At 44.9% G+C, this 11,643-nt stretch overlaps 2 protein-coding genes across 2 annotated transcripts; one reads left to right on the forward strand and one right to left on the reverse strand.

The window, feature by feature from the left end:
- Positions 1-216: 216 nt before the first annotated feature.
- On the reverse strand, positions 217-3,781 carry LOC115057732 (immunoglobulin lambda-1 light chain-like). The gene is made up of 6 exons (XM_029524925.1): positions 3,442-3,781; positions 3,036-3,356; positions 2,534-2,587; positions 956-1,270; positions 789-863; positions 217-698 (listed from the first exon to the last, which is right to left on the reverse strand). The coding sequence occupies exons 1-6, from the start codon at positions 3,482-3,484 to the stop codon at positions 544-546; spliced, it is 963 nt and encodes a 320-aa protein (XP_029380785.1). The 5' UTR covers positions 3,485-3,781; the 3' UTR covers positions 217-543.
- Positions 3,782-4,015: 234 nt separating this feature from the next.
- znf622 (zinc finger protein 622) lies at positions 4,016-8,801 on the forward strand. Its single transcript, XM_029524920.1, has 7 exons — positions 4,016-4,246; positions 5,159-5,741; positions 6,212-6,502; positions 6,808-6,970; positions 7,096-7,208; positions 7,466-7,609; positions 8,349-8,801. Exons 2-7 carry the CDS (start codon positions 5,165-5,167, stop codon positions 8,480-8,482), a joined length of 1,422 nt encoding a protein of 473 aa, XP_029380780.1. The 5' UTR covers positions 4,016-4,246; positions 5,159-5,164; the 3' UTR covers positions 8,483-8,801.
- Positions 8,802-11,643: the final 2,842 nt, after the last annotated feature.

The following is an 11,643-nucleotide window of genomic DNA, read 5'->3' on the forward strand; positions in this document are numbered from 1 at the left end:
GACAAAATGAGAAAAAGCTGAATGATTTGGACCGACGGGAGAAGAGAAGCCGTCTTCGTAGGTCACAGTTTCATACACGACCACGTCGGGGCTCCGTTTGCTAACACGGCTGTTCACAACTGTACATCACAAAATGTGTTGATTGTTTTCCTGCTGACAATGAAATAATCTGATGTGATCATTCTGTGATGGAGACAAAAAGACCAGAAATGAAGATTGATTCACGTCTTTTTATTCAAGTTGGATTTTCAGCATGAAAACAAAAGTAAAGTTCAGAGTTGAAACTGTCTAACATATATATGAATCACACCGTCGTGTTTTCATGAAACTGCAGAAAGTTTTCAATAAAAAACCTGCAGAAAGTGACAGAGTGAGATCTGATCTGGTTTTATTGAAAGTGTCTGTCAGCTGAATCTGCACTAACACGACACACAGGAGGAGAAAAACACAAAGAAGAAGGAAACGTGTGAGAAGCAGCTGATTCTATCTAAGCTGTGAAGAACAACATACATGGGAGGGAAAATTGTGATGACTGAGATGAAGTCAGTCAGTGTAGTTGGTGGACGGTCCGTCGTCTCTGAGGCTCATCAGCAGAGAGAGTCCACAGCAGTACACCAGACTCTTCACTATCAGCACTGTGTAGAGCAGACAGAGCAGCTTCACCCTGCTCTGAGGCTGGAGAGGATCCAGGGGAAGCACTGCAACAGAAAAGGAATCACAGAGTCTGTCCACTGTCTCTGACCTTTGACCTCAGACTCTAAGATCCAGTGAGGAGCAGGTGATCTTACAGTCAGCTTGCTGCTGAGCTGCCAGGACTGCTGGCTCTGTCTCTGGAGGACAGGAGGCTGCTGGAGCTGGAACCTCTGAAACACAAAAGGAGTCCAATGTTTGGAGCTGCAGTGAGAAATGTCAGCGTCTCCACGTGGAGCTGAATCAGTCAGCCTGAATCGGTCACCTTGTTGTGTCGGGCCCTCCGCTGTGCCGCCCTCGTGCCTGACGGAGCAGATGTATTTATACGTGGCGTTCTCTGGCTGACGGACGGTCAAGATGGCGGCGGAGCGTCCCCGTCCCAACTGTGTGAGCTGCAGCTGCTCTCCCTCGGCAGGGGGCAGCTCCTCCAGAGGACCGTCCTCCTTCTGTCTTTTCCAGGAGAACTGGACCAGAGGAGGAGACATGGCTGAGGCCAGACACAGCAGGGAGCTCTTCCCCTCCAGGTGGGCTCTGGATGCTGCCGGGTACACGCTCACCACGGGCTTCACTACCGGCTCATCTGAAGTTTGACACAGACACACATTGACACAGTCAACAGCAGCTTCCAGCACTGCACTGCATTCAGTCTGATCCTGGAAACTACATGGACTCATCAATACAGATACTGGATTCAGCTTCACACACATCAGACAACACTGAATATACATCTGATTAGAATAATGGATCAGTCCCACAAAATCAAACACACTTCAGATCAGATGCTGTTCACTATTTACTATCCAACACATTTCATGATAGAAACATCAGCAGCTTTTATCCACAGATGTTTTCCATCATATATTCCCAGTATTTTCACATTTTCTCACACTTACCCAGGTTTACCGTGACATTTTGGATTCTCCATATATTCAAATATCATTTATTCATTTTGGATTTGATGACAGCGATCACATATATTCTACTTCAGACTGAATTATTTAGTCGTTTCAAATATTTATTATCGCCGTATAAACACCAAGAAAGTCAAAGACGGAAACACAATTTAAATCCTTTAAATCCGTATTTAGCTCAGAATATATCAGAATATATGTGTGTGTTAGTGGAACTACAATATTTGTATCAGAACTAAAATGTCATTTTTATCTGATTTTAAATTCAATGAGTTTTTTTTGGGAAATACAATATTTATTAAATCAGATTTCAGACATTCAGCTAAATTTAAAATTTCATTGGAATATAAAAATGAATTCTATTTATTGTTTTTATTATTATACAATTAGTCCATTTAGTATATTTTACAGAATATATTTCTTCCGGATTCACAGACACATTTAAAATGACACAAATGTGAATCTCATAAATGGTTGAAGTCCGGATCTATATGTATCATCCTGCATTTTATTTACACGCAAATATGGTTTGAGACCGAATGAGAGAAATTCACTTTGGTGAAGTGAAGATTTTGTAGAAAAAGTCAGCTGAGCAGGAAAATCCTCCTCAATCCTTCATGTCCAGGTGAATTGATTTGAAAAGCAGTCTGATGATTCATGAAGCAGCAGCTGATGAGAATCCACAATTCAGACTTTTTCTATCTAGATCAGACTTTTTGGACTCTTCACAAACTTTTGATCTGCAGCAGCACAAATAGAGAATTCATCTTTTCACAAATGACTGAACTTTGTCAGAGAAGAACGGCTGCAGCAGGAACTTTGTACCAACTATGAACAAACTAATGTGAAGTCTGAAGCAGCACAAACTGACTTCAAACACATTTTCTACTTCTTCAATAAAACAGCTGAAGGAAAAGAAATGTTTGTCTTACCTGTTACATACAGTTTAGTTCCAGAGCCAAAGATGAAGTACACAGTGACAGAGACTGATACAAAAACCTGTCTGCTGTTGAATGTGTCAGCTGAGCTGAACGAGTCCACATTATGAACCAGGATCATATTTCAGCTGATGTCCACATCAACATCACTGTCTCTTCTTCTTTGGTCCTTCCTCCTGGACCACATTGTGACTCTGGTGGAGCAGGTCTGTCAGGTCTCTTCATCAGGATTTGATTCATTCAGTTCCTCCTCTTGTTTTCTTATTGTGCTCCTGTGTGTCTTCTTCGTCCTCACTGTGTGGACCAACAGGAAAGCTGCTGAAATATCTCATCCAAATATGAATCAATATCAGAGAAGAGTCCAGAACAAGAGTCTGAGCTGGAGGTGAAATCTGTGACCCTGGGCTGTGGTTTCCTGCTGTCTTCCTGTCACTAACACTGTTTGACATCAGTTCATCTGAAGGTTTTTGTTCAGGCTGCAGGGATCTTTTCTCACTGTGGGGATCACCCTTCCAGCAGCTGCAGTAGTAGGAGGCTGAATGAGAGAGTTTAACTTTGTCGATCTTCAACTCACAGCCGTTCTGGATATTAACAGCTGAGAAATCATCTTCCTGAGGATGATTAAAACCTTTATTTACAGCACCGCTCCTCTGATTAATATTCAGAATCAGAGTGAATATTTCCTTCTTCTGGTACCAGTAAACATAACTACTACACCTCTGAGTTTGTTCACAGGTGAAAGAGGCTGACTGACCAACTCTCCTGGTCAATGATAACTGGTCCTGAATCAGCTCCTCTGCTGCCGTGGCAACCATGGCTGCAGAGAGACGGACAGGTAGATGAAGGTCAGTGTGAGCGTGTGGGTCACAGGTGGAGGCTCCTGATTGGCTGGAATCACTCACCTGAACACAGACAGCACAGAGCAGCAGCTGGGAGGAGAAGCATTTTGTGCAGCGGTGTTTCCTCTGGGGAACCTGAGGAGAAGTGGAGCTCTGATGCAGCTGAGGCCAAACAAGGACGAGCTGTGAGATCAGACGGGGGTCACGTGGTTTCTAACGCCTCCTCCAACCTCCCATCAGCCCCTGGGGCTCACAGAGGAACATCCCTGAACAGCTTTGACTCTGCTGCCCTCTGCTGGCTGCACATGTGAGTCTGAATGTTGGAGTGTGTTGATGCCTCAGGATCAACCATCACAGACACAAAGTCTTTCCTGTCGTTGGACACCAGATGTTTGTTGACCTTTTTCTTCAGGTGTTTATCAAACACAAAATAACTGACATAAAAAAAGGATAATAATTTCCCCAGGTATGCAGCTGAGGCCAAACAAGGACGAGCTGTGAGATCAGACCGGGGTCACGTGGTTTCTAACGCTGGCATCAGACGTCAAAGAAACTGAGCAGTCAGCTAAAGACAGCTGACCCTGAGGTCATACTACCACACTGAGGTCCAGTCAAAGAGCTTCAGGAGAAGCTGGAGCAGGAGATCACTGAGCTGAAGCTGCTCTCACACACAGAGGATCACACCCAGTTTCTACACAACTACCCCTCAGTGTCAGCTCTCAGTGAAGCTACAGACTTCCGTCCTCTGCGTGTGACGTCACGAAGTGTCGCGTGGTTGCAGGAAAAGCAGCGGACGCGCCGCACACACACGAAACAGAAGAAAACGGATAAAACCCACTTTTCCTGGCGCAGTCAGGACATTTTATCAGTGAGTGGGTTCCTCCCGTTGCCCCCTCAGTCTGAGGCCGACACCTTCAATCCGAAAATCGGCTGTTTTAGAGCCTTCTACGCTGCTAAGAGTTTGGTCGGTTAGCTAGCACGCTAGCTGGTGTTAGCCTGTTAGCCTGTTAGCCTGTTAGCGTAGTTGGCTCATGGAGCTCAGTGCAGCAGCTCGTGTTTAGTCAAAGATAAAATTGATTTAAGTCTCATTGGTGTCACAGTCGTCCTGATTTCATTATTATTATTTAGTTATTGTTGAGGAACTTCACGGGACAGGCGGCTAATATTCCCATGCTAACCCAGTTTAAAGAAGTATGATGTTATATATATGTTATAAAAAGACAAACTGATTGAAGAGATCAACGTTAATATCTCCTCTGAAGGCTTTTCTCTTCATATCAGGTTATTTCAGGTGTGCTGTGTTGAAGCTAATTTCACGAAGAACAATTTGACTTCTCATCTCACGGTCATTTTAGAGTTTGAGCATTTCTTATCAAGAAAACGTCCTGAATCCCAAAGTGTTTGTAACGAGCATTTCTGCTCCATTTTATGAAATCACGTCTCACTTTCAGCGACAAAGTTGAGAAAAATAAGTCAACAGCACTCTTTCATAACTTCAGTTATAGACTAGGATATTTTTGAAAGATTAAGTTTCTCTAAAATTCAAAGTCTTGACTGTGATTTTGTAGCCTGTTTACCTGCTGTTTGTGTGTAAACGAGGCAGATGGAGATGAAACCATCACTTGATATCAGAGTTACCAAATTGAGAAGTCTGACATCTGCTTTTGTTAATTGTTTAGGTCAAATTTAAAGCAGAAATTCCCTCATGGCTCTATTTGTAGCCCCTCTGTTATTTTGGTGCTGCTGCATGTCTTTCTTGACCGTCAGCTCTTGTTTTCAGGTTGTAATGGCCTCCTACACTTGCATCAGCTGCCGGGTGGCCTTTGCAGACGGCGAGGTGCAACGAGCTCACTACAAAACTGACTGGCACCGCTACAACCTGAAGCGCAAGGTGGCCGACATGCCACCTGTCACCGCTGAAAACTTCCAGGAGCGTGTCCTCGCACAGAGGGCGGCTGCCGAACAGCATCTCAGCGGAGCGGCGGTCATAGAGTTCTGCACCGTCTGCAACAAGAAGTTCTCTACTGCCAACGCCTACCAGAACCACCTGCAGTCCCATAAGCACCTGCAGGCGGAGAAGCAGGCCCTGCTGGCTGCCCAGAGGAAGGTGGAGATGATGAATGAGAAGAACCTGGAAAAGGGACTTGGTGAGGAGAAGGTGGATCACGATGCCAGGAACGAGGCCTTGCAGCAGGCCTTGAAAGAACAGCAGAAGTCAAATCTGGCCAAGCAAGAGAAGTTCCTGGCGTCACAAGGGGCGGTGAAACAGAGGACGGACAGACCAGACAAACCTCCCAGGGTAATGTGGCTGGAAGAGCAAGCCAAGAGGCGAGAGAAAGAAGAGGGGCCCTCAGCTGAGGAGGGTAAGGAGGAGCGAACAAAGCCCTGTGGATATGAGTCTGTGTCACACTAGATCTATATTACACCAAATCATAAATGCACTGGTTTTTGACTAATAAATTCAGTTTTAAGAGGAAACTCTGCCACCTTCTGGTGTATTAAGTAACTGCCACATATTTATGAGCCAACAGGAGAGAAGTTAGAATGTTTCGAGGCCCACAAACCGACAGAAAATTACCCACAAATGGCCAAATATTATCTCACCTGTACAAATGGATCCATAGATGTGAATATGTTTTAAGTGCATCAATAATGTCTTTTGTAGAAGGTGTAATATTTGTGCCCTTTTGGCAGTCGTACATAAAGTACTTCAGGTCGCTACTCTGGAAATACAATTTGGGTAAATCAGCCCCCATCTGTTGATTATGAAGATAAATGTTCAGATGGGCATATTGTTTTAGTTTCTTAACTCATCTTCATTGGTTCCTTCCAGAAGAGTGGGAGGATGTTGAGGAGGACGTTGAGGAGGAGGAGGAGGAGGATGAGATGGAAGAAGATGAGGAGGATGAGGAGACAATGGACCAGGAGGAAGGAGACTCTGTATCTCTTTCTGATCCCGGTCCAGCCGCTCTGCCCGGTTCTATCCCCGTCACCAACTGCTTGTTCTGCTCCCACCACTCAAAGACACTCATGAAGAATGTTGCCCACATGACCAAAACTCATAGCTTCTTCATCCCAGATGTGGAGTTTCTCGTCGACCTCAGGGGCCTCATACGTTATCTCGGTGAGTTTGGCGTGTGGATGTGAGGAAACTCCATGTGGTGTTCAGGTTGCTTTGTGATGATCAGATGTTTAGAGCATCAGAGCATCAGATTTTTCATCATCAGAACTCCTGATCAGATAAAGATAGAAATTTCAGATCAGCTCTAGAACGACCCAAACACATGAGAGGAGCTTTTCTTTGGTGATTCTGTTTTACACAGTTTTTTCAGGAAAATAAGGAAACATTTAGCCTCCTCAGATGCACCTTAATGTTTTTGTTTTTAAATGATTGAATAGTTTTATTTATTTTGCTTGTTTTTGTTGCAGGTGAAAAAGTTGGCGCTGGTAATGTGTGTCTGTGGTGTAACGAGAAGGGCCGATCATTTTACTCCACAGAGGCAGTGCAAAGTCACATGACAGACAAAAGTCACTGTAAACTGTTCACAGATGGAGATGCTGCTCTGGAATTCGCAGATTTCTACGACTTCAGGTGATGTTTGTTTTTAACCAATCAATAATCTGTGATCTCCTTTGTGCTGTTTGGTGACTGGTAAGGGTGGAAAAGATGTCTCCTATCAGTCCGGTTAACACATTGTTTGTTTCTGTTGTCATCAGGAGCAGCTATCCGGACAGAGAGGAGGGAGATGATATTGAGATGAATGATGAACTGCCCAATGACAAGAACCTGGAGTATGATGATGAAACCCTGGAGCTCACTCTGCCGTCGGGTGAGTTGACCTCAAAAGTTCACAGAATGAATTTTTTTATTTTGCTTGCTTGTTGAAACTGGTTTTATCTTAAAACAAAATGATGGGCTAAGTCACTGATGGTAAATAGATTTGATGGATTCAAACATGAAGAAGTGACATGGATGGATATTTTATTAATCCCTAAGAACATTTGTGGGGTTTTTTCTGCTGTTGGAGGAAACTCTGAACGTCTGTCAGTGTACGCAGAGTCACACCTCTTTGCTTTGTTTCTGCAGGAGCTAAGATCGGCCACCGCTCCCTCATGAGATACTACAAACAGAGGTTTGGAGCTCAGAGAGCGGTGGCTCTGTCGCACAACAGGAACGCTGTTGGCCGAGTCCTGCGGCAGTACCGAGCTCTGGGCTGGGGAGGAGATGGAGGTGAGTCTGGACCAGAACCAGGAAGCCGCGGGATTGTTGAAAGAGAGATACAAAGGGAGTCAGGTTTTGTGCCAATCTGGGAGGTGACAGAGCCCCTGAGGATATAAATCCTGCTCACGATGACATAGCAGGATGTCATTGCAACAAGCTGACCTGAAAAACAATAGCTGAAGGTGCATTATTAGAAGTTGATCTTGTGTTTAAATCATAAGTGGGTTAAAAGCATCTAAAAATGTCTTAAAAGAAAAATATTTTATGTACAGGTGCAAACAGAGAGCTGCAGGGATGATTTACATCACTAGTTTCTGATCCTGTTCCAGGTTTTGTTCAGCAGAATCGTTTTAAAGCCCAAATACAATTAGCATAATAAAAAAAAAAAGGGGGGATTTTAGGGTGTGTGAATCTACTGTGTGATTGAAGGCTTTACCATCCAATCAGAGAAACCTCACTCCTCGTAGGAGATAAATAAGATTAAAGGATAAACAGAATGGTGCTCTATTCCAGTCTTGGCAAATCATCAGAAAGACAAAATTCAACAAAGATTCAGATTTATTCAGACTTCTTTATTTAAAAAAAAAAAAAGTTCATATATTAGATTTTTGTTTGTGAGAGGAGCTTTGTTCAGGCATAATGTATCAAAAAAAAAAAAAATAGAAAACTTTATCGTCCCAATTTAATTCCACACACGTCTTGTTTGTTGAGCTCCCGCTCACAAAAAGTAACGCCCTTCTGTCTGTAGGAGCCGGCTCCTTCCATCAGAAGCAGAAGGACATGCAGTACGTACAGATGATGAAGTCGAAGTGGATGCTGAAGATGGGCATGAGCCACAACGCCACCAAGCAGAAACACTTCAGAGCCCAAGTCATGTTTTAGACCGGAGGGAGCGGTCTGCTGCTCTGTGGCATCAAGCTTGTATCAGATGTGTCCTGCAGCGACACATCTGACTTTGTAGGTGAAAAGCAGGTACTAAGGACAACTTTCACAGCTGACCTGGGAATGGAAATCCAGGCTGAGAATCTGACATCTGATTAACTCAGGTGACCATCGAGTGCGCAGATCATGCAAAATCTATATTATTTCAATATTAAGGAAGTGATCTGACAGCTCTGGACTCTGGAGTTAAATAACGTTTTTTTAGACTAATGACTGTATGATTCACATCCAAATAAATAAATGTTTTATATTTATTGAATATTAGAATACTTCATGGGGGCTGAAAACTGTATGCTGGCATTCTGCGCTCTTTGTAATGAAAACACTTGAAGGCTTCATGAAGTTTAGGAGCCGGGGTTCTGCTTCCAGCTGTTAAGAAGAATTACATCCATGTAGGCAATTTCCATAATGTGGGTTTGAAGAAAATAAAAAAAAAAAAACAAAGATGTTTGACATCATGGAGAAATCTCTTCATCATAGTTTTTTTTTTTTTTAAGAAAAAACTCAATTAAAATGATTTTCTGTTAAAAGTTCAGTATCCGATGGTTGAACACATTAATGAACCCAAAATAACTTGTTTAATTTGTGTGATAACATATTAAAGGTTACGTTGGCTCATAAACAGCTCAGTACTCAACATTTCTTTTTTGAGTCATAATTATTTTAAATTTAAACAGCCAGGGATGGTGATAAATACTGATCCCAACGTCGTCCAGCCTCGGGAAGGCCACAGCGTGGAAATGATTCATTTCATTACTGTTTGAGTGGAATTTAAGAAAATATGGATACGTTTGATGAATGAATGAATGGAGATTGTTGATGCCGCTCTGGAGGAAATAATGTGGTAAAGTTCTGTATTAATGTCGAGATGAGCTTGAGAACTTTTTAAAGACATCCAGCTCCGACTCGACTCCCCAACTCTCTGAACGTTTTGGTTCTTGGTTCCGTCCTGCTCCCTTTAAGTCGTCAACATTTGTGTGTTTGTTGTCGTGTCGCCCCTCCAGTCCTTTTCAGATGCGTCAGACGTGCTCGGTGGCTGATGTCATGGAAAGCTGATCGGACCTGGGCCGGATGCTGACCCACCACAGCGGCCCTTTAATGAGCTCAGCTGCTCCCGTTTGTTTGTGGTCCTCCACTCTATCTTCGGCAGGCGGCGGGATGGTTTCAGGGGTTTATGGCGGTCTGCCCGCCCAGCAGGAAGGAGAGGGAGGGGCCCCACAGACAGGCCGACCAGGACGCGGCTGAGGCGTTCTCACTGGAAGTCATGATGAGGTGACTCTGACACTCAACTTGATGTATGTTGTTGCCTTCAAATCCTCCTCTGCAAATAAATTAATTTAAAGAATCAAGTTACTCTCCTTAAAGCTCCCGAGAAGTTTCGGAGAGGGAGAGTTTTGTAATCAGGTCAGATCCATGTTTCATTAAAGCAGAATCTGTATTCAGTTTTGGCACGAGGACACCTGCTGGGTTGGCTGCAGGACTTCCTGTGTGACCCCCTTTTTTTTTTTAACATGACCTTTTCCTTGTCTTCTATGGGGACGCCCAGTGCTGCTGCTCTTTAGTAAATCTGAATCAAACGTATAATTTTAACAATCTTCAGCTCATGTAAGTGTTTTATTGCACCAAAATTGAATTTACTTTAATTAATCACACATATTTTGGAATAAAATCACTGTGGCAGCCATCATTGACATAATGGCACCTATTCATGACCAACTGACTTATTAATGATGACTTCTTATGAGGGATTTTGTCCAACCTGGCAACCTGAAGGCTGTAAATGCTAACACACTGTAAATCTTTTGTCTGGCCTGTTGGACAGAAGAAGAGAGAAGCTGAATTCCTGTTGAAATATGTATTAGTTGGACGGTCGTCACTGGTGAACTCCAAAAGTGAATCCAGGGACGGTCCCACCCCTCTGCAGCCCCCCCTGCTCTCCCTCTGAGCCCTGGGGGCCTGCTATTGATCGGTGCCTCGTAGGTAGTGATTGGACATGAGTGGATAATTTCCTTTGCTGCATTAGAGTCCATTACTGGCCCACTCCCCGGAAAGCGATAGACATCGCCCAAAAAAAAAAAAAAAGAGGAAAGAGAGAAGATTCTTCTTGGAAAAGCTGTCTACGCCAACAATGGCCAGCTGAGGCTCCTGGAGCTTTATTATCAGTTCAGTGCTGTTGGTCATGAAGGTGTTTTTCATGTAAAAATCTGATATCTGCTCAGTAAATCATCTCTCCTTCAGGCAGCAGGCAGAGAGGCCTCCTGCGGATTTGGAGATGGAGACTGAGAGCTGCTGTTCAGTGGGCTTCCATTTCTGACCCACTTGGGAATCAAGTCGTGCAGTTTCCCAGTCGGTACTGTAGATTCGGGACATCCGGTGGTCCTTGTTCACAGAGGGAGGGGGGGACGGTCGTATCAGATAGTTTACTGAAAGCAGCCACAGTTCTGTCCCACTGGACCTAACTGGGTCGAGGTCTGAGGTCGCTCTGTGGTAAATTCACTGAGCTGAGCTTCAGTCAGTGGAGACCCGGACAAACCTGAGGACTGAGAACTGAACAGAACTGAATCTGAAGACTGACGAGGACCCGGTTCTGTCCAGGGTCCACATCAGCAGGTCTGTGGATCAGAACGAAGATCAGGTGATCCGTGTCCTGAAGTGGGCAGACCCAGACTGCCCCCCTCCTCCGTCATTTTAACGGGATAACGATGGGACTGACCGGTTCTGTCCCGGGAGGAGGAGCAGGCTTCACCCCGGACTCCCCACCGAGGCTGAGCAGCTGACGGAGGCGGAGGCAGCGGGGGGTGGGGTGGGGGGGGGGATCCGGCTCTTCAGGACGGTCTGGTCCCGGTGAGATGCACGGAGGCTGCTCGGAAATGCTCCCCGGGTCTCCGGAGCTCATGAGGCGGTTCCAGCCGCAGCAGCGGGCCGCCTCCCGGTAGGTCCGGCCGCCGGAGCTCAGCTCGGTTCGGCTCGTTGTCCGTCCGGAGCCGGAAGGCTGCATCACGTCCCCGCGTCGCAGTGCTGTGCAGGCGGATACTGAGGCGGCTCGGTGGGGGGGGGGGGTCCGGCATCTATGCAATTGAATTTGGACTTTTCATTTGACG

This window comes from Echeneis naucrates, chromosome 17 (genome assembly GCF_900963305.1).
Source record: "Echeneis naucrates chromosome 17, fEcheNa1.1, whole genome shotgun sequence".
Lineage (NCBI taxonomy): Eukaryota > Metazoa > Chordata > Actinopteri > Carangiformes > Echeneidae > Echeneis > Echeneis naucrates.

Coding starts and splice junctions, on each gene's coding strand:
- LOC115057732 (XM_029524925.1), bottom strand. CDS start 3,484: ATGCTTCTCCTCCCAGCTGCTGCTCTGTGCTGTCTGTGTTCAG. Junction 3,357..3,441: donor TCTGTGCTGTCTGTGTTCAG/GTGAGTGATTCC, acceptor GTCTCTCTGCAG/CCATGGTTGCCACGGCAGCA. Junction 2,588..3,035: donor CTGGAAGGGTGATCCCCACA/GTGAGAAAAGAT, acceptor TTTTTGTATCAG/TCTCTGTCACTGTGTACTTC.
- znf622 (XM_029524920.1), top strand. CDS start 5,165: ATGGCCTCCTACACTTGCATCAGCTGCCGGGTGGCCTTTGCAGACGGC. Junction 5,742..6,211: donor GGGGCCCTCAGCTGAGGAGG/GTAAGGAGGAGC, acceptor GGTTCCTTCCAG/AAGAGTGGGAGGATGTTGAG. Junction 6,503..6,807: donor GGGCCTCATACGTTATCTCG/GTGAGTTTGGCG, acceptor TTTTTGTTGCAG/GTGAAAAAGTTGGCGCTGGT.